Raw genomic sequence first — 18897 nt, forward strand, 5'->3', positions numbered from 1 at the left:
ATACATCAGAGCTCTCACCCCAGACATCAGTGTTTTGTGCCACATGAATTTGGCATGGCATTGGTGATTCACAGTGACCATCTCGTAATCATTTTGCTGTCTGTGTTTACACATAGCTTGTTCTTTCCATAAATCTAGTGGGGGAAAAAATCTAACAGCAAGTACCAGTGACACGCTCAATTCAGAAGTGGTCCGATGAAGCAAATTCTAAGCTACAGGACTGTTTTGCTAGCACAGACTGGAAAACAGTGCCTTGTATTCATACCCCTTGACTTATTCCACATTTAGTGTTACAGCCTGAATTCAAAATGGATTAAAGAAATAAATGTCTCACCCATCTACACACAATTCCCCATAATGACAAAGTGAAAACATGTTTTTAGAAATGTTTGCAAACGTATTGATAATGAAATACAGAACTCTCTCTTCCATAAGTAATTACATGTTAGAATCACCTTTGGCAGCATTACAGCTGTGAGTCTCTGGCTCTCTAAGAGCTTTGCACATCTTGGGCCTCATTTATCAATATTGCGTAGAAACTATTCTAAAATACTACTTACGAGCGGAATTTAGAATGTTTGTACACATAGAAAAAGTGTGATTTAACAAACAATCCTACCAGTGTCATACTCACACCAGTAAGAGAACCACGTTGTGCACAACCTTGGCTATTAGCATTTTAAAACGCCCCAATCAGGCCTTTATGGTAGAGTGGGCAGACGGAAGCCACTCCTCAGTAAGAGGCACATGACAACCCGCTTGGAGTTTGCCAAGAGGCACCTAAAGGACTCTCAGACCATGGGAAAGAAAATTCTCTGGTCTGATGAAACCAAGATTGAACTCTTTGGCCTGAAAGCCAAGCGTCACATCTGGAGGAAACCAGGCACCGCTCATCACCTGGCCAATGCCATCCCTACGGTGAAGCATGGTGGTGGCAGCATCATGCTGTGGGGATGTTTTTTAGCGGCAGGGACTGGGAGACTGGTTAGGATCGAGGGAAAGATGATCGGAGCAAAGTACAGAGAGATCCTTGATGAAAACCTGCTCCAGAGCACTCAGGACCTCAGACTGGGGGGAAGGTTCACCTTCCAACAGGACAACGACCCTAAGCACACAGCCAAGACAAGGCAGGAGTGGCTTCGTGACAAGTCTCTGAATGTCCTTGAGTGGCCCAGCCCGGACTTGAACCCGATCAAACATCTCTGGAGAGACCTGAAAATAGCTGTGCAGCGACGCTCCCCATCCAACCTGACAGAGTTTGAGACGATCTGCAGAGAAGAATGGGAGACACTCCCCAAATACAGGTGTGCCAAGCTTGTTGCGTCATACCCAAGAAGACTCGAGGCTATTATCGCTGCCAAAGGTGCTTCAACAAATTACTAAGTAAAGGGTCTGAATACTTATGTAAGTATGATATTTCAGTTTTTTCTTTCTAAAAACCTGTTTTTGCTTTGTCTTTATGGGTTATTGTGTGTAGATTGATGAGGGAAAAAAAACTATTTTATCCATTTTAGAATAAGGTTGTAATGTAACAAAATGTGGAAAAATATAAATAGATAAAACTGTCCAGTTTGAGTGTTTTTTGCAGCTCGTTCCAGTCGCTAGCTGCAGCGAACTGAAAAGTGGAGTGACCCAGGGATGTGTGTGCTTCGGGTACTTTACCAGAATGTGACTGGATGTTGTATATGAAGGATGAGGGTTTCAGTAGGTATCTCAGATAGGGGGGAGTGAGCCCTAATAGGGTTTTATAAATAAGCATCAATCAGTGGGTCTTGCGTCGGGTATACAGAGATGACCAGTTTACAGAGGAGTATAGATTGCAGTGATGTGTCCTATAAGGAGCATTGGTGGCAGGTCTAATGGCCGAATGGAAAAGAACATCTAGCCGCTTGAGAGCACCTTTACCTGCCGATCTATAAATTACGTCACCCTAATCTAGTATGGGTTGGATGGTCATCTGAATCAGGGTTAGTTTGGCAGCTGGGGTGAAAGAGGAGTGATTACGATAGAGGAAACAAAGTCTAGATTTAACCTTAGCCTGCAGCTTGGACATGTGCTGAGAGAAGGACAGTGTACCGTCTTGCCATACTCACAAGTACTTGTATGAGGTGACTACCTCAAGCTCTAAACCCTCAGAGGTAGTAATCATACTGGTGGAGAGAGGGGGCATTCTTCTTACCGATCCACATCAAATCAAATAAATTCAAATTGTATTGGTCACATACACATGGTTAGCAAATGTTAATGAGAGTGTAGCAAAGTGCTTGTGCTTCTTGTTCCGACAGTGCAGTAATATCTAACAAGTAATCTAACAAATTCACAACGACTACCTTATACACACAAATGTAAAGCGATGAATAAGAATATGTACATATAAATATATGGATGAGCGATGGCCGTGCGGCATAGGCAAGATGCAGTAGGTGGTATAGAATACAGTATATACATATGAGATGAGAAATATGTAGACATTATTAAAGTGGCGTTATTTAAAGAGACTAGTGATACCTTTATTAAATCCATTTATTACATTTATTAAAAAGTGGCAAGAGATTTGAGTCTGTATGTTGGTAGCATCCACTCTATGTTAGTGATGGCTGTTTAACAGTCTGATGGCCGTGAGATAGAAGCTGTTTTTCAGTCTTTCGGTCCCAGCTTTGCTGCACCTGTACTGACCTCGCCTTCTGGATGATAGCGGGATGAACAGGCAGTGGCTCGGGTGGTTGTTGTCCTTGATCATATTTTTGGCCTTCCTGTGACATCGGGTGGTGTAGGTGTGCTGGAAGGCAGCTAGTTTGCCCCCGGTGATGCGTTGTGCAAGACCTCACTACCCTCTGGAGAGCCTTGCGGTTGTGGGCGGAGCAGTTGCCGTATCAGGCGGTGATACAGCCCGACAGAATGCTCTCGATTGTGCATCTGTAAAAGTTTGAGTGTTTTAGGTGACAAGTCAAATTTCTTCAGCCTCCTGAGGTTGAAGAGGCGCTGTTGCGCCTTCTTCACCACGCTGTCTGTGTGGGTGGACCATTTCAGTTTGTCCGTGAAGAGTACGCTGAGGAACTTAAAACTTTCCACCTTCTCCACTACTGTCCCGTCAATGTAGTTGGGGGGATGCTCCCTCTGCTGTTTCCTGAAGTCCACGATCATCTCCTTTGTTTTGTTGACGTTGAGTGAGAGGTTATTTTCCTGACACCACACTCTGAGGTTCCTCACCTCCTCCTTGTAGGCAATCTCGTCGTTGATGGTAATCAAGCCTACCACTGTAGTGTCGTCTGCAAACTTGATGATTGAGTTGGAGGCGTGCATGGCCACGCAGTCATGGGTCAACAGGGAGTATAGAAAAGGGCTGAGAACGCACCCTTGTGGGGCCCCAGTGTTGAGGATCAGGGGGGTGAAAATGTTGCTTCCTACCCTCACCACCTGGGGGCGGCCCGTCAGAAAGTCCAGGACCCAGTTGCACAGGGCGGGGTCGAGACCCAGGGTCTCAAGCTTAATGGCGAGTTTGGAGGGTACTATGGTGTTAAATGCTGAGCTGTAGTCAATGAACAGCATTCTTACATAGGTATTCCTCTTGTCCAGATGGGATGGGGCAGTGTGCAGTGTGATGGCGATTGCGTCGTCTGTGGACCTATTGGAGCGGTAAGCAAATTGGAGTGCATCTAGGGTATCAGGTCGGGTGGAGGTGATATGATCCTTCACTAGTCTCTCAAAGCACTTCATGATGACAGAAGTGAGTGCTACGGGGCGATAGTCATTTAGTTCAGTTACCTTAGCTTTCTTGGGAACAGGAACAATGGTGGCCATCTTGAAGCATGTGGGGACAGCAGACTGGGATAGGGATTGATTGAATACTATGACCTTTGTTTTGGAGGTGTTCATAACAAGGTTAAGGGCAGAGAAAGCTTTTTGGACACTGAAAGCTTTGTTGTAGAGTGTTTAAGACAAAATTCGGGGAGGTGCATAACGGATAGCCTAAGTAGTCTTATTTCTCATTTGCCGGAACGACAGCCAGTCAGCCTGAGTGTTTGTGTGCTGAGCCTTTTGCTAAATGGTGTTCTTTTTTTTATTTAAGAGGAACTATCACGCCTTCACCACTGTGCGGGTGTCTGTGTGGACTATTTTTGTCCTTAGTGATTTGGACCCCGAGGATCTTGAAGCTCTTGAACCGCTCCACTACAGCCATGTTGATGTGGATGGGGCGTACCCCCCCCCCCCTTCCATTTCCTGTAGTCCACGTTCAGCTCCTTGGTCTTACTGAAGTTGTGGGAAAGGTTGTTGTCACGACACCACACTGCCAGGTCACTGACCCCCTCCCTGTAGGCTGTGTCATCGTCGTCTGTGATCAAGCTTACCACCATCGTGTTGTCAGCAAACTGGGGCTGAGCTCCCTGCCATCCAGGACCTCTATACCAGGCGGTGTCAGAGGAAGCCCCCCAAAAAATTCTGACTCCAGCCACCCAAGCTACAGACTGTTCTCCCTGTTACTGCATGGCAAGCGATACCAATGCACCAAGTCTGGAACCAACAGGACCCTGAACAGCTTCTACCCACAAGCCATAAGACCTCTAAACAAGACTACAAAAGAGCTAATCAAATGGCTACCTGACCCTTTTTTGGACTAATTCTCTTGCACCATGCACACACACTGGACTCTACCCATACCCCAACACACACACACCACATACGCCTACACACATATAACATGCACACACATGAATACTGAATCCACACACACACACTTTCACACTCAACACATACGATGCTGCTACTGTTTTATCTATCCTGTTGCCTAGTCACTTGACCCCTACCAATATGTACAGTACATAGCTACCTCAATTATCAACTCAGTCCTGGTACTCCCTGTATATAGCCATGTTATTTTATACTTCCTATACACTGAGTGTGCAAAACATTAAGGACCCCTTCCTAGTATTGAGTTGCACCTGCCAATTTTGCCCTCAGAACAGCCTCAGTTTGTCGGGGCATGGACTCTACAGGTTGTCGAAACCGTTCCACAGTGATGCTGGCCCAAGTTGACTCCAATGCTTCCCACAGTTTTGTCAAGTTGGCTGGATGTCCTTTGGGTGGTGGACCATTCTTGATACACACAGAAACGGTTGAGCATGAACAACCCAGCAACGCAACTGGCACCTACTACCTTACCCCGTTGAAAGGCACTTAAATATTTTGTATTGCCAATTCAACCTCTGAATGGCACACATACACAATCCATGTCTCAATTGTCTCAAGGCTTAAAAATGATTAATTAATCTGTCTACTCCCCTTCATCCACACTGATTGAAGTGAATTTAACAATTGACATCAATAAGGGATCATAGCTTTCACCTGAATTCACCTGGTCAGTCTATGTCATGGAAATAGCAGGTGTCCTTAATGTTTTGTATGCTTAGTGTTTATAGCCATGTTATTTTTACTTGTTATTTGTTTTCATTATTCATTGTTTAATTTATTACTTGTGTCACTATCTTTATTTTATTTTTCATCTTTAACTCTGCATTGTTGGAAAAGGACCCATAAGCATTTCACTGTTAGTCTACACCTGTTATCTACAAAGCATGTGACAAATAAAATGTGATTTGCATAGCCTTGTTGCTCCCAGCGGTTAAAGCATCTCCACTCCAGTTACTGAATGTCCCAGAGACTGTGCATCTCCGCTTTCAAGTCAACACCAAGACCAGTTGGTGGATGTTAAGATATGTGAGATTAGTTCATTATTACATTCCTCTAAAGAGGGATATGTATACAGACAAATACATGGTCTTTCAGTCTCTTATTTTCCTAACACTAAACAATTGTACATTCATGCCCTTCTTGCTGTGGACAGTAGACTTCCACTAGGGCTACTCTTATGCAGTCTGAATAGATTGATATCCATCTGTTATACAGACAAGAACCAGAGGCATCTGACATCACCAAGTTTATTAGCAAACAAACCATACTGTGCTGCTCCCACAAAGCTGAACCCTCTGGTCATTCTCCCCTCCGAGGAAATGAATGTAGGAGAGGATTTATATTGCTTTCATACAATTCTGTTGATCTAAAAGTGAAATTATCAGGACCATGTTTCTATGCATTGCTTGTGCCATCATATACTGAACAAAAATATAAATGCAACAATTTCAAAGATTTTACTGAGTTACAGTTCATAAGGAAATCAGTCAATTTAAATAAATTCATTAGGCCCTAATCTATGGATTTCACATGACTGAGAATACAGAAATGCATCTGTTGGTCACAGATACCTTAAAAAAAAGTAGTGGCATGGTTCAGAAAACCAGTCAGTATCTGGTGTGACCACCATTTGCCACATGCAGTGCGACACATCTCCTTCGCATAGAGTTGATCAGGCTGTTGACATCAGCAAACCGCTCACACGACATCATACACGTGGTCTGCTGTTGTGTGGCTGGTTGGACATACTGCCAAATTCTTTAAAACGACGTTGGAGTCAGCTTATGGTAGAGAAATGAACATTATATTCTCTGGGAACTGCTCTGGTGGATATTCCTGCAGACAAAATGCCAATTGCTTGCTTCCTCAACTTGAGACATCCCTGGCATTGTGTGACAAAACTTCACATTTTAGAGTGGCCTTTTTATTGTCCCCAGCACAAGGTGCACCTGTGTAAGGATCGTGCTGTTTAATCAGCTTCTTGATATGCCACACCTGTCAGGTCAACAGATTTTCTTGACAAAGGAAAAATGCTCACTAATATAGATGTGAACACATTTCTGAACAACATTTTTTTTAAATAAGATTTATGTGTGTATGGAACATTTCTGGGATCTTTTATTTCAGCTCATGAAACATGGGACCAACACTTTACATGTTGCATGTATATTTTAGTTCAGTATAAATTGATCGTAAATGTTGTGACCTGACTAAATAATAGCCATCTTCAAGTACTGTCTGTACGGGTCTATTAGATTTGCATTTGTAGAAGCTTGTCAGTCTATATAACTTTATTTTGAATTTTTTAGGTGCTAGTCTAGATACAAGGTATCTAGATACTGACCTATTTTATGGGCTCATATCACCTGTATTTTAACCTAGATAACTATTTGTGGCTAGTTCCTCCCTTATGTACCCACTTAGATTTTTGTTTACTCTGTAAAAGTTCAGATGTACTGTTACTGTACCACTCTGTTGTGTATCTTGTACAGTGAGTGAACAGTTGAGCTGTTGCATATAGAGAGACCTGCTAGAATAACATTGCATTGCATCATATGTTGTGTTGCCATAAAGATTCATATTGTCTGAAGGTCAGACCTAAATCCACTGTACAAACTGTCTTCATACAAAATATGACACTGACCTAAATACATAAGACATGGGTGAACTAAAACTAGAACTAAACTAATCAGATTTAATTCACCCAGTGAATGAAGCCCTTAATTGGTTCCAGGTATGGCCAACATGGGCTACTAAGTATTGTTGTTACTATTTTTGGAATGACTGATTTGCAGTGGTGGAATGTGTTCAGTACATCATGATGCTGTCTGAACATCCTGCAACAACAAAAAACTGACTGATGTTTGTTGAAGCTCCGTTTGGATGCGCGTAGGAATGTGATAATTCTAGCCTATTAACATATCGGAAACCATTATCAATATAACAATTTTATTGATGTGGTGTAAGGTGAGGGGATATGACTCATACGTTATTAACACATTTCCAATCCAACCGTAGAACGGTTGCGCTGGGTGAAAAGGCATGATAGGGACGCGCCAGCTGTTCAGTACAGCGCGAGGCCGTGCTTCCCGGGCTACTGCCGCCCTGCTTTTGCACGTGCCATAACCACGCCCCTCAACAGCTTGTCTCTGCACGTGAAGGAGAGAAAAGAACACACGTGTTTTGTTTGGCCAGGAGTGTGGATACAAATGCAGCAATGTATAATGCATCCTGTCGCCATGTATTGCAGAGGAGAAACTGGATACAATGCATCTTCATATAAAACCTAAGTAAGTATCCATGTCGACAGGGATCCTCAACTAGATTCAGCCGCGGGCCAATTTTTTCTTGAGCGAGTGGTCCGGGTTGGACCATTAGGCGGGTGGCCACCTATCATCCCCCTCATTCCTAATTGGCATATGTCACTCCTCACCTGTCCAACTGATAGCTAATGTGTGGTGAGAGTTCTGGTACAAAAATGGTCCCAGTGCATCACTGAGGTGGGTGCTACACATTGATGTTGGGTGAGGTGAGTTTCACCCTACGATGTATAGCGCTTTGAGTACCTCAGTTGGTAGAAAAGTGCTATATAAACCCAATCAATTGTTATTCATTATTATTATATGATCACATATGTCTCTATGAGTGGGAATACTTGGGAACAGATGTACAAAATTAAAATCACTTGGAGCTGATTTCCTGGTGTTTTTATCTCCAACAATGAAAACAAAAAATGTCTTTAATTATTTTCTCAGAAAACTTGGGGGGCCAAATAAAACCGCCGCCGTTTGGGGAAGCCTGGCCTACGATTTGATATAGCCTAGTAGTTGACATTAATGTCGCGAATCATCCGTCCTCGTCTCCTCCAGTTCCCAGGGTCAGTGAATGGCCATAGTCATACCGTTCTAGATCTATATGGTTTAGCTAAATGTAGCAACAATAGGAGTCAGGAGACACAATGTTGACATTCTGCACGCAATGTACAGTTATTTCCATACGAAGGATTGAAACGGAGTGGTCCTTCAGCCAATGAGCTCTCGGTGTGTTCTACTGCTTCTGTTGACTGGCTCACCAGCGAATTTTCTATGTCAGCTACTTAAAAAGTCCATCTATCTACCTACCTCATCCCCATACTGTATTTATTTATTTATCTTGCTCCTTTGCACCCCAGTATCTCTACTTGCACATTCATCTTCTGCACATCTACCATTCCAGTGTTTAATTGCTATATTATAATTACTTCGCCACCATGCCTATTTATTGCCTTAACTTACCTCATTTGCACTCACTGTATATAGACTTTTTGTTTTCTTTTTTCTACTGTATTATTGACTGTTTTGTTTATTCCATGTGTAACTCTGTGTTGTATGTGTCGAATTGCTATGCTTTATCTTGGCCAGGTCGCAGTTGCAAATGAGAACTTGTTCTCAACTAGCCTTCCTGGTTAAATAAAGGTGAAATAAAATAATATTTTAAAAAAGTATTAAAAGATACATTTGTGACCAATCCGCGCCGAGTATTTTCTGAAGAGGCGTATAGCTCATGAATAAGGAAACAGGGCTCGCAGTAGGCTTCGACCGACGGGATCTGTGGTGTTTGTTATGACAACGTTTTAATTTGTGAAACAGGTTTCAAAGCAACAGACTGAAACACTGATTTGACTTAATTTATTCACGGATATTGCTAACAGTGCCTGGGAAACTACACTCTGCAGCCTAGGTCGAATCCACAGAAATCGTTTCCTATTGTTTTGAAGAAGATTATGGACATTCCCCCACCTAATATTCTCGAAGGCGACGATGGTAAGACTAGCCTACTGGTTTCGTTTTGGATGAATGGAGAGATCCTTTCCAATGTACACATTTTTTTTATGTGAACTGCATAGATCTGATGTGATCGTTGACTTCGCGGACATGTTGTCTGGTGTATGGAGACGTAGTAGTGCTTCTAATGAACGTTTGTGTTACCTCAAACAACTGGACACAATTGTTTTTTAATCAGCTATGTTTGATAATTATATATAACTAGTACAATAGTTGTTCAAATGTGTCAAGTATAGAGCAGTACTGGGGAAGGAAAACCTTTGTACATTCTGAGTGCTGTGCCAGTTTCCCCTGAGGCAGTGAACTGAGTGAGGGAGGGAAAAAGAACATAAAGTTCTCACACCTCCCTGCTTGTCCTAGAGCACTGCAGTCAAACCATTTTTCACATACAATATGAGTACATAATTTTCTTGCATTTGAAGGGCAATTAATATTTTTTTTCATGTTCGTTTTTGTGTTTAGGGGCTGTGTTGACAAGTCCAGATTTCCCTTCCCCATTTTTTTATGGGTTGATGCACCCCCCCTTTCTTTTACCTCATTCTGTCATTTCACCACTTTTTTTCCCCTACTTCTTTTCATGACATCGGACTTCTATTTTCCTTTATTTACCATCCTGTTTGTGTCCACATGGCCGTGCAACCGTCACCCATTATGCTCTTCACGGTTATCTCCACAGAAATAGAGAAGAAGAAGTTGTGCTCTGCCGATAATGGCGAGGCCGGTGTTGGAGGGGCCAGTGGTGGGACTGGAGGTACAGGCATTGGAGGGGTGTCCGCCTCCCTTACCCCTGCCATCTGGGAGAAGACCATCCCCTATGACGGGGAGACCTTCCACTTGGAGTACATGGACCTGGATGAGTTCCTGCAGGAGAATGGCATCCCAGTCACCCTAGAGGAGGAGCTGCAGAAGAGCCTGGCCCAGGAGGAAACCAAGGGGACAAGACCCCCTTTCACCATCTCTAACACACAGACCGTCACACTCACCTTAGAGCCAGCTGAACAAGAGAAGGAAGAAGAAGATGGGGACGATGAAGATTCTGTGTTAGAAGTAGCGGAGGTTGAAGTGTCTAAAAATAAAAAAGGTACATTGTTGGGGCCCATTGTTAAAAGCCCAGACGCGGTACCACTGTAACAAATTCTACCTTTGAACTCAACATGCACATATACTGACACTGTAATAGACGCTTGCAACATGCTGACCCTAGATACTCCCATATTGTATTCAAATGTCAAATAGACTTATCCGACGCACTCGACACCTTGCCTCCAGCACAAACATGGACACACGTACATGTGAAACCTGAGCTCTACAGCATTAGCAAATGGCAGTATTGATATAGGGCTGACCTTAGTATGTCTTAAGGAAAAAATATAGCAAACAGTTGTGAATTTTCAATTAACTATAGCCTTCAAGATTATAAAAACATAACAGCCACCAAAATATATAAAAATATACTCCTCATTGAACTCACTTTGTCTCCCTCTAGAGGGGAAGTCTGCAGACCGACTCACACCCACTCCCATCGACCCGGAGGACATTGAGGTGGACATCAACTTCCAGCCGGACCCCACAGACCTGGTGCTGTCCAGCGTGCCTGGGGGTGAGCTGTTCAACCCACGCAAACACAAGTTCTCTGACGAGGACCTCAAACCACAGCCCATGATCAAGAAGGCCAAAAAGGTCTTTGTGCCCACTGAGCAGAAGGTAAGATGACCGGTGAATATTTGTTTCAGGGAGGTGATGAATGATGGAACTGGTTGTTCTGTAGTAGGATAATGAGAATGTAGCCACTGCAATTGGGCAACAAATAATCATTGGTTGATGAAGATTGTAGTATCACTATGTTACACCAGCAAAATTAATGAGCGAGTAGTAAGCCATGAAATAAGGGGGCTTGTCTGGGATTAGGGATGTTTCCACAACACTGATTCTATTATTTTGTATTACAATCCTCTGTCTCCCACAGGACGATAAATACTGGTCGAGGAGGAAGAAGAACAACGTGGCAGCCAAACGTTCACGTGACGCCCGGCGGCTGAAGGAGAACCAAATCACAGTGCGCGCTTCGTTTCTGGAGAGGGAAAATGCGGCGTTGCGGCTACAAGTGGCTGAGTTGCGAAAGGACTGTGGTCGCTGCAAGAACATCATGTCCCGATACGAAGCCAAATACGGACCATTGTAAGGGACAAACTTTATCTTTCAAGAAAAGAACCGAAAAAGAAAAACGCCCCCCAAAACGCCGACACAAAGAGAATCTGAATTGCACTGCTTTCATGGTGAACACCGGTCACTGCGTCAAGTTCTAGATCCTTTCCAACACGACAGTGGAGGCATGGATACACACTGTCAGTGAGCCAGGCAGCAACATGGCGAGAGGTGGACACGAAGGGTTGTGGAGAGCGACTGGCTCCTACACATACAGGGACTCAATTACTGCTAGTCAGGTCTTATCACTGAGTCAGAGACAGCTGCTGGAGAAGTTACACACACATTTATACAGCGTATTAACGGGTTGTTTTGTGGACCAAAGCATGAACATCATCAGTGATCAGTAGTCAATAATGAGAGTTGTCCCCCTGCCCTCCTCTTCCCACTGTTTGCAGTAACTGACTGTCTCTCACCTCTGTTTCAAGTACTCATGCAGAGGCTCTGAAGAAGGACATGTGAACTCTTGATTTATTCATAATGAGGTAGGGGAGAAAACGATGAATAACAGAAAGGACAGATTGAGGGCTGCACCGCCGTGATCGTACACAGAGGAAATAATTGATATTGGTCAGAGAAAGGGCGAGATGGTGGTGTTGTCCGGTCACAGCTCTTCTATGTCTCTTTGCTTGTACCACACTGAGGTGTGTGTGTGTGTAGAGAACTATGTAGTCTTCTTCTTGCACCACATAGATTGTGTTACCCCTGTTTTGCACTCAACCCTTCCAAAGCAACACCTTGTAGGTGAAGATTAGATATAGGGGTGGGCGGGAACTTTTTTCCTATTACGACATGACCCACACATGCTTCTAATATCTTCCCCCAAAAAACAGTATTTCTTTTGAGGGGGGAAAGAGGAGTTTTAAAAAGTAGTATGGCAAGGACTGTCTTTTCTCAGTATGTTTATTGCTCATAGGTCAGGCATTAATAAGGGCCCTCACTGGTGTAGGGGTATTTACTATGTTTGTTGGTTTATTTCATTGCACACTGCAAGTAGAGGGCACTATCTATTTGTGCCTCCTGTAGTTTGTCTGGGATTGAGTCAGTTATTCTGTCAATACCTGTTTTGTTTTTTTTTCATCTTAATTTACTGCTATTCCTTATGTTTGTTGAATAGCTATTATGATCAATGCTGTATTTTAACAATGCATCTATTGATTGATGTGCAACAATCTGTCAGATTTTATATTTCTTTAGAGGAAAGAAAACAATAACCCAATGACTAAGCAGGGATCTCAATGGACAAACTGTGGTTTTAGAATTCTTTTTTTTTTAAACAGGTTTTCAACCAGAATTTTACAGAAATATATTTTTTTTCTAAAGACAATTTCCTATTTACCTCATCCAACACTTCCATTGTTTAATACTCCTATCTTATTGGATACCAATAATTTTGAAGGGTTGGGGTGCCTACGACCATGTTGACAGGAATTGTGAGCACAAGAAAGGTGGTTTTGGTTAAGTTTGATTAAAAAATTATAGGTCAAGGCACAGAGTCGATGCAGAGTTCTGTTTGTCAAAGTGGCCGTGCCTCAATTGTTGCAAATACTACATAGCAGACTGTTAAGTAAAGGGACTCAATCTCTTAAGTGTCTGATGAATTTGTGTTCCTGTGCCGATCTTCATTATTATGCATATTAGAATCATACATGTGGCAATAATATTAATTTGACTCTGCTTTGTTTCTATAAAATAACTATGATAGACAAAATGTTGAAATGGTGCAAATTCATGTGTGCTTCCAATTAAGTTTCCCAGTAATCCTGCTGCACGAAAATGTGTTAATGGTGTAATGTTTGTATGTTTTACACTAAGTGTATGTACTTATGTCTGTAAATTAAAGGATCAAAACAAATATTTACTGAATTTGCTTCAATGGAAGGCATTGCATTGCACTGACATTCTTATGTTATATGCTTAGGCATATAGTTGTTTTAACAGTGATTTTAAGCTTGGTGCAGAATCTTGTCAGATTGATAGACCAACATTTAGGTATGATAGTCAGTTTGTATGTAGAAATTAAACTCCAAGTTGTCCCAAACTATGTTCATTTTCTTTGTAGAAATAACTCTTCAATCTACATGACAAAGCAAAAACCGATTTTTAGAAATGTTTGCACATGTATAAAAAATGTAATAAGTATTCAGACCCTTTACTTAGTACTTTGTTGAAGCACCTTTGGCAGTAATCACAGCCTCACGTCTTCTTGGGTATGATGCTACACACACCTGCATTTGGGGAGTTTCTCCAATTCTTCTCTGCAAATACTCTCAGGTTGGATGGGGGAGCATCACTGCACAGCTATTTTCAGGTCTCTCCAGAGATGTTTGATCAGGTTCAAGTCCAGGCTCTGGCTGGGCCACTCAAGGACATTCTGAGACTTGTCCCTCTGCCACTCCTGCGTTGTCTTAAAGGGGGAAAACCAATTGTACAACTGAATGCCTTCAACTGAAATGTTCCTCCTGCATTTAACCCAACCCCTCTGAATCAGAGAGGTGCGGGGGGCTGCCTTAATCGACATCCATGTTTTCAGCGCCTGGGGAACTGACGGACTTGCTCAAGAGCAGAACGACATATTTTTACATTGTTAGCTCGGGGATTCAATCCAGCAACCTTTCGGTTACTGGCCCAACACTCTAACCACAAGGCTACCTGCCACCCCATATACAGAGGGTACCGAGTCAATGTGCAGGTTAAACGAGGTAATTTGTACATATAGGTAGGGGTGAAGTGACTATAATAAACAGCGTAGCAGCAGTGTAAAAAACAAATGGAGGGATGGGGTGTGTCAATGTAAATAGTCCGGTGTCCATTTGATTAATTGTTTAGCAGTCTTATGGCTTGGGGGTAGAAGCTGTTAAGGAGCCTGTTGGTCCTAGACTTGGCGCTCAGGTACCGCTTGCCGTGCGGTAGCAGAGAAAACAGTCCATGACTTGGGTGACTGGGGTCTTTGAACATCTTGGCTGTGTGCTTAGGGTCATTGTCCTGTTGGAAGGTGAATCTTCGCCCCAGTCTGAGGTCCTGAGCGCTCTGGAGCAGGTTTTCCTCAAGGATCTCTCTGTACTTTGCTCTGTTTATTTTTCCCTCGATCCTGACTAGTCTCTCAGTCCCTGATGCTGAAAAACATCCCCACAGCATGACGCTGCCACCACCATGCTTCACCGTAGGGATGGTGCCAGGTTTCCTCCAGGCGTGACGCTTGGCATTCAGGCCAAAGAGTTCAATCTTGGTTTCATCAGACCAGAGAATCAGATTTCTCATGGTCTGAGAGTCCTTTAGTGCCTTTTGGCAAACTCCAAGCGGGCTGTCATGTGCCTTTTAGTGAGGAGTAGCTTCCATCTGGCCACTCTATCATAAAGGCCTGATTGGTGGAGTGCTGCAGAGATGGTTCTCCCATCTCCACAGAGGAACTCTGGAGCTCTGTCAGAGTTCCCATCGGGGACTTGGTCACCTCCCTGATCAACGCCCTTCTTCCCCGATTGCTCAGTTTGGCTGGGCGGCCAGAGTCTTGGTGGTTCCAAATTTCTTCAATTTAAGAATTATGGAGGCCACTGTGTTCTTGGGGACCTGTCTCGGAGCTCTACGGATAATTCCTTCGACCTCATGGCTTGGTTTTTGCTCTGACATGCACTGTCAACTGTGGGACCTTATATAGACATGTGTGTGCCTTTCCAAATCATGTCCAATTCAATTGAATTGATACTGATAATCTATTATTGAGAAGAGAATTGTATTGGATTCACCATTTGTGTACCATGTCTCATAGAGGTCTGAACCAAGAGTTTAATATCAGACCATTTTTTACATGAATATGTCACTTTGATTTGTCTTGCCTTCCAGGTCACCTACTTGGTCATTTTGTAAATATATATTATTTTCTGGAACTAGTACATGTACCCATCTCCTTGTTATTAAATTATTAGAGATAGACAAATTGTTTTTGCACCCACCATGCATCATGTCTGCAATGGTCACGTGAGGTGAAATGTGTATATTTTGGGATATGAGCACTCAGTTTGTTTGTTTGACCTGACGAAGAACCGTTTTGGATGTAAACGTTGTCAGTAAAGCGGTGAATTGGGAGCTTTAACAGTGTGCTTGTTCTATACTAGTATTCTTTATTAGCCCAGCACCTATGTTTTTAAGGATGTGCGTATGACCACAAACTTTTCAATCAATTGAATTTACCACAGGTGGACTCCAATCAAGATGTAGAAACATCTCAAGGATGATCAATGGAAACAGGATGCACCTAAGCTCAATTTCGAGACTCATAGCAAAGGGTCAGAACACTTACGTAAATGTGATATTTCAGTTTTTAATTTTAAATACCTTTTCGCTTTGTCATTATTGGGTATCGTGTGTAGACTGATGAGGATTTCTTTAAATCAATTTTAGAATAAGGCTGTAACGTAACAAAATGTGGAAAAAGGGAAGGGGTTTGAACACTTTCCGAATGCACTGTATATGCATAAGTATGTGGACACCCCTTAAAATTAGGGGATTCGGCTATTTCAGCCACACCTGTTGCTGACAGGTGTATAAAATCGAGCATGCAGCCATGCAATCTCCATAGTGAAACATTGGCAGTAGAATGGCCTTACTGAAGAGCTCAGTGACTTTCAACGTGGCACCGTAATAGGATGCCACCTTTCCAACAAGTCAGCTCGTCAAATTTCTTCTCTGCTAGAGCTGCCCTGGTCAACTGTAACTGCTGTTATTGTGAAGTGGAAACATCTAGAAGCAACAACGGCTCAGCCGCGAAGTGGTAGGCCGCACAAGCTCACAGAACGGGACTGCAGAGTGCTGAAGCGCGTACAAATCGTCTGTCCTTGGTTGCAACACTCACTACAGAGTTCCAAACTGCCTCTGGAAGCAACGTCAGGAGCTTCATTAAGTAGGTTTCCATGGCCGAGCAGCCACACACAAGACTAAGATCACCATGCGTCGGCTGGAGTGGTGTAAAGCACCCAGCCATTGGACTCTGGAGCAAGGGAAATGTGTTCTCTGGAGTGATGAATCATGCTTCACCATCTGGCAGTCCGACGGACGTATCTGGATTTGGCGGATGCTAAGAGAACGCTACCTGCCCCAATGCATAGTGCCAATTGTAAAGTTTGGTGGAGGAGGAATAATGGTCTGGGGCTGTTTTTCATGGTTCGGGCTAGGCCCCTTAGTTCCAGTGAAGGGAAATCTTAATGCTACAGCATACAATGATATTCTAGACGATTCTGTGCTTCCAACTTTTCGGCAACAGCTTGGGGAAGGCCCTTTCCTGTTTCAGCATGACAATGTCCCTGCGCACAAAGCGAAGTCCATACAGAAATGGTTTGTTGAGATCGGTGTGGAAGAACTTGACTGACCTGCACAGAGCCCTGACCTCAACTCCATCAAACACCTTTGAGATGAATTGGAACGCAAGCCAGGCCTAATCGCCCAACATCAGTGCCGACCTCACTAATGCTCTTGTGGCTGAATGGAAGCAAGTCCCCGCAGCAATGTTCCAACATCTAGTGGAAAGCCTTTCCAGAAGAGTGGAGGCTGTTATAGCAGCAAAGGGGGGACCAACTCCATATTAATGCCTATGATTTTGGAATGAGATGATTGATGAGCCGGTGTCCACATACTTTTGGTCATGTAGTGTACTTCCTATTTTTAGTGCCACCTTTACTGTTGTAGCGTTTGACCTTGGGCAGTCACAAGGTTACAAATGATTCCTTTTATTTTAGTTTGAAACATCTTGTAAAATACAAAATATTTTTTTTCAAATTAATTGGACTTTAGCTTTTTGTGATGTCAGATGTTTGTTTTTGGGTCCTTATGTTACACGTGTTTCAGGATAATGAAGTCTTCTCAATGAGGTGGTGGGGACTGAATTATTCCTTTTTACATGGTTCATGAATACAATTACAGTTACTTCCTACCAGATCTGCATAGACAACCATTATAAAAGATACCAACTCCAGGCTGAAACAGCCCTTCACAATACAAACAACCAAGGTCATCCTAAAAGAATAGCCTCTTTGTATGTAGAAAACAGTCAAAAAATGATAACTGTCTCTTTTAACAACAATAACACTCCCGATAGGATAAACATTACTTTGAGGACATTTCAAACTTTGCCTGCCAAGTGCATTTTTTTCCTTCTCTTTTAAATTAAGATGCATTTCCTGTTGTGTTTTTTAATCTGTATGTACCAATGTATGGGATACGTATCAATCATATTTATGAAGTGGAATTCAATGAAAGGTGAGCCTTTGCCTTGACCTTGCCTGAACAATCGAACAGCAGTGATTTTGACCAACGCTGACAGGATGCACATTGTGATGCTGGGAGACAAACAGGGAGCAGATCACTCTTCTTGCCTCATGCGCTGTCTGTCTATCACACACGCACATAGACACACAAAAACAGATTTGAGGTCCTCTGTTTCTGCTCTGCCTATCCCCCTACCTCATCTACATTAGTATTCCAACGGAGTATGAGATGTTACGTAACGATCACATCCACACAGGGGAGCAGTGTTGCATAAACACAGCCTCAAAGACAAGGGGGAATAGAGGAGAGGGGTGAGGGATGAGTGGGGAAATGCGATGGGATAGAGAGCAGAAAGGTTAAGGGGGAAAAATAGGGATTTGGTGAGAACAGAGCGGAGATAAAGGGAAGATGAGAGGGTGATGGAGGACGGGAATGAGATGTGGTGAGTGGGCGGTGAGGAGATAAAGGGAGCCAAGGAGTAGCTGACCAAGCATGTTTATGCCAAACATCAACACGCCATAGGAGAGCAGAGCCCAGTGTAGTCAACAGGGAGTCATGCAAACATCTGACAGATATACTAACACAGTCAAAATAATGCACCAGCCATATTTCGAGGTGATGAAATGAGGTAATATTTGTCGGGGGTCTAAGTAGAAGAGTTTGTGAGAGGAGATATGAGATGTTCATATCTGGGTTGAATTATTAAGCAGACTTCAATTTGTTTACATCAATATTAGAACGTATTGCAATGCTATGAAATACATGTTTATTTTCTACAACCTTGCGAGGGCTTTTTATACCACAGGGGAACATAAATACTAGAGTTCATGATCACAAATAGGCCATCAAACACTATTCTAAATCATTTTGTAATAATTATTTTGCCAGGATTGGTCACATTTGATTAACTGAAACAGACAAA

General features: G+C 42.9%; 1 protein-coding gene across 1 annotated transcript; it reads left to right on the forward strand.

Moving 5' to 3' along the window:
- The first annotated feature begins 9243 nt into the window (after positions 1-9243).
- On the forward strand, positions 9244-13574 carry LOC115199980 (thyrotroph embryonic factor). Its single transcript, XM_029762597.1, has 4 exons — positions 9244-9491; positions 10189-10593; positions 10999-11216; positions 11479-13574. Exons 1-4 carry the CDS (start codon positions 9452-9454, stop codon positions 11692-11694), a joined length of 879 nt encoding a protein of 292 aa, XP_029618457.1. The 5' UTR covers positions 9244-9451; the 3' UTR covers positions 11695-13574.
- Positions 13575-18897: the final 5323 nt, after the last annotated feature.

The sequence above is a fragment of the Salmo trutta genome, chromosome 1 (genome assembly GCF_901001165.1).
Source record: "Salmo trutta chromosome 1, fSalTru1.1, whole genome shotgun sequence".
Lineage (NCBI taxonomy): Eukaryota > Metazoa > Chordata > Actinopteri > Salmoniformes > Salmonidae > Salmo > Salmo trutta.

What these genes read in the sequence shown, in the direction of transcription:
- LOC115199980 (XM_029762597.1), top strand. Translation starts at nt 9,452, where the DNA reads ATGGACATTCCCCCACCTAATATTCTCGAAGGCGACGATG. An exon ending in AGTGTCTAAAAATAAAAAAG is followed by an intron (nt 10,594 to 10,998) that starts GTACATTGTTGG and finishes GTCTCCCTCTAG; the next exon opens with AGGGGAAGTCTGCAGACCGA. An exon ending in TTGTGCCCACTGAGCAGAAG is followed by an intron (nt 11,217 to 11,478) that starts GTAAGATGACCG and finishes TGTCTCCCACAG; the next exon opens with GACGATAAATACTGGTCGAG.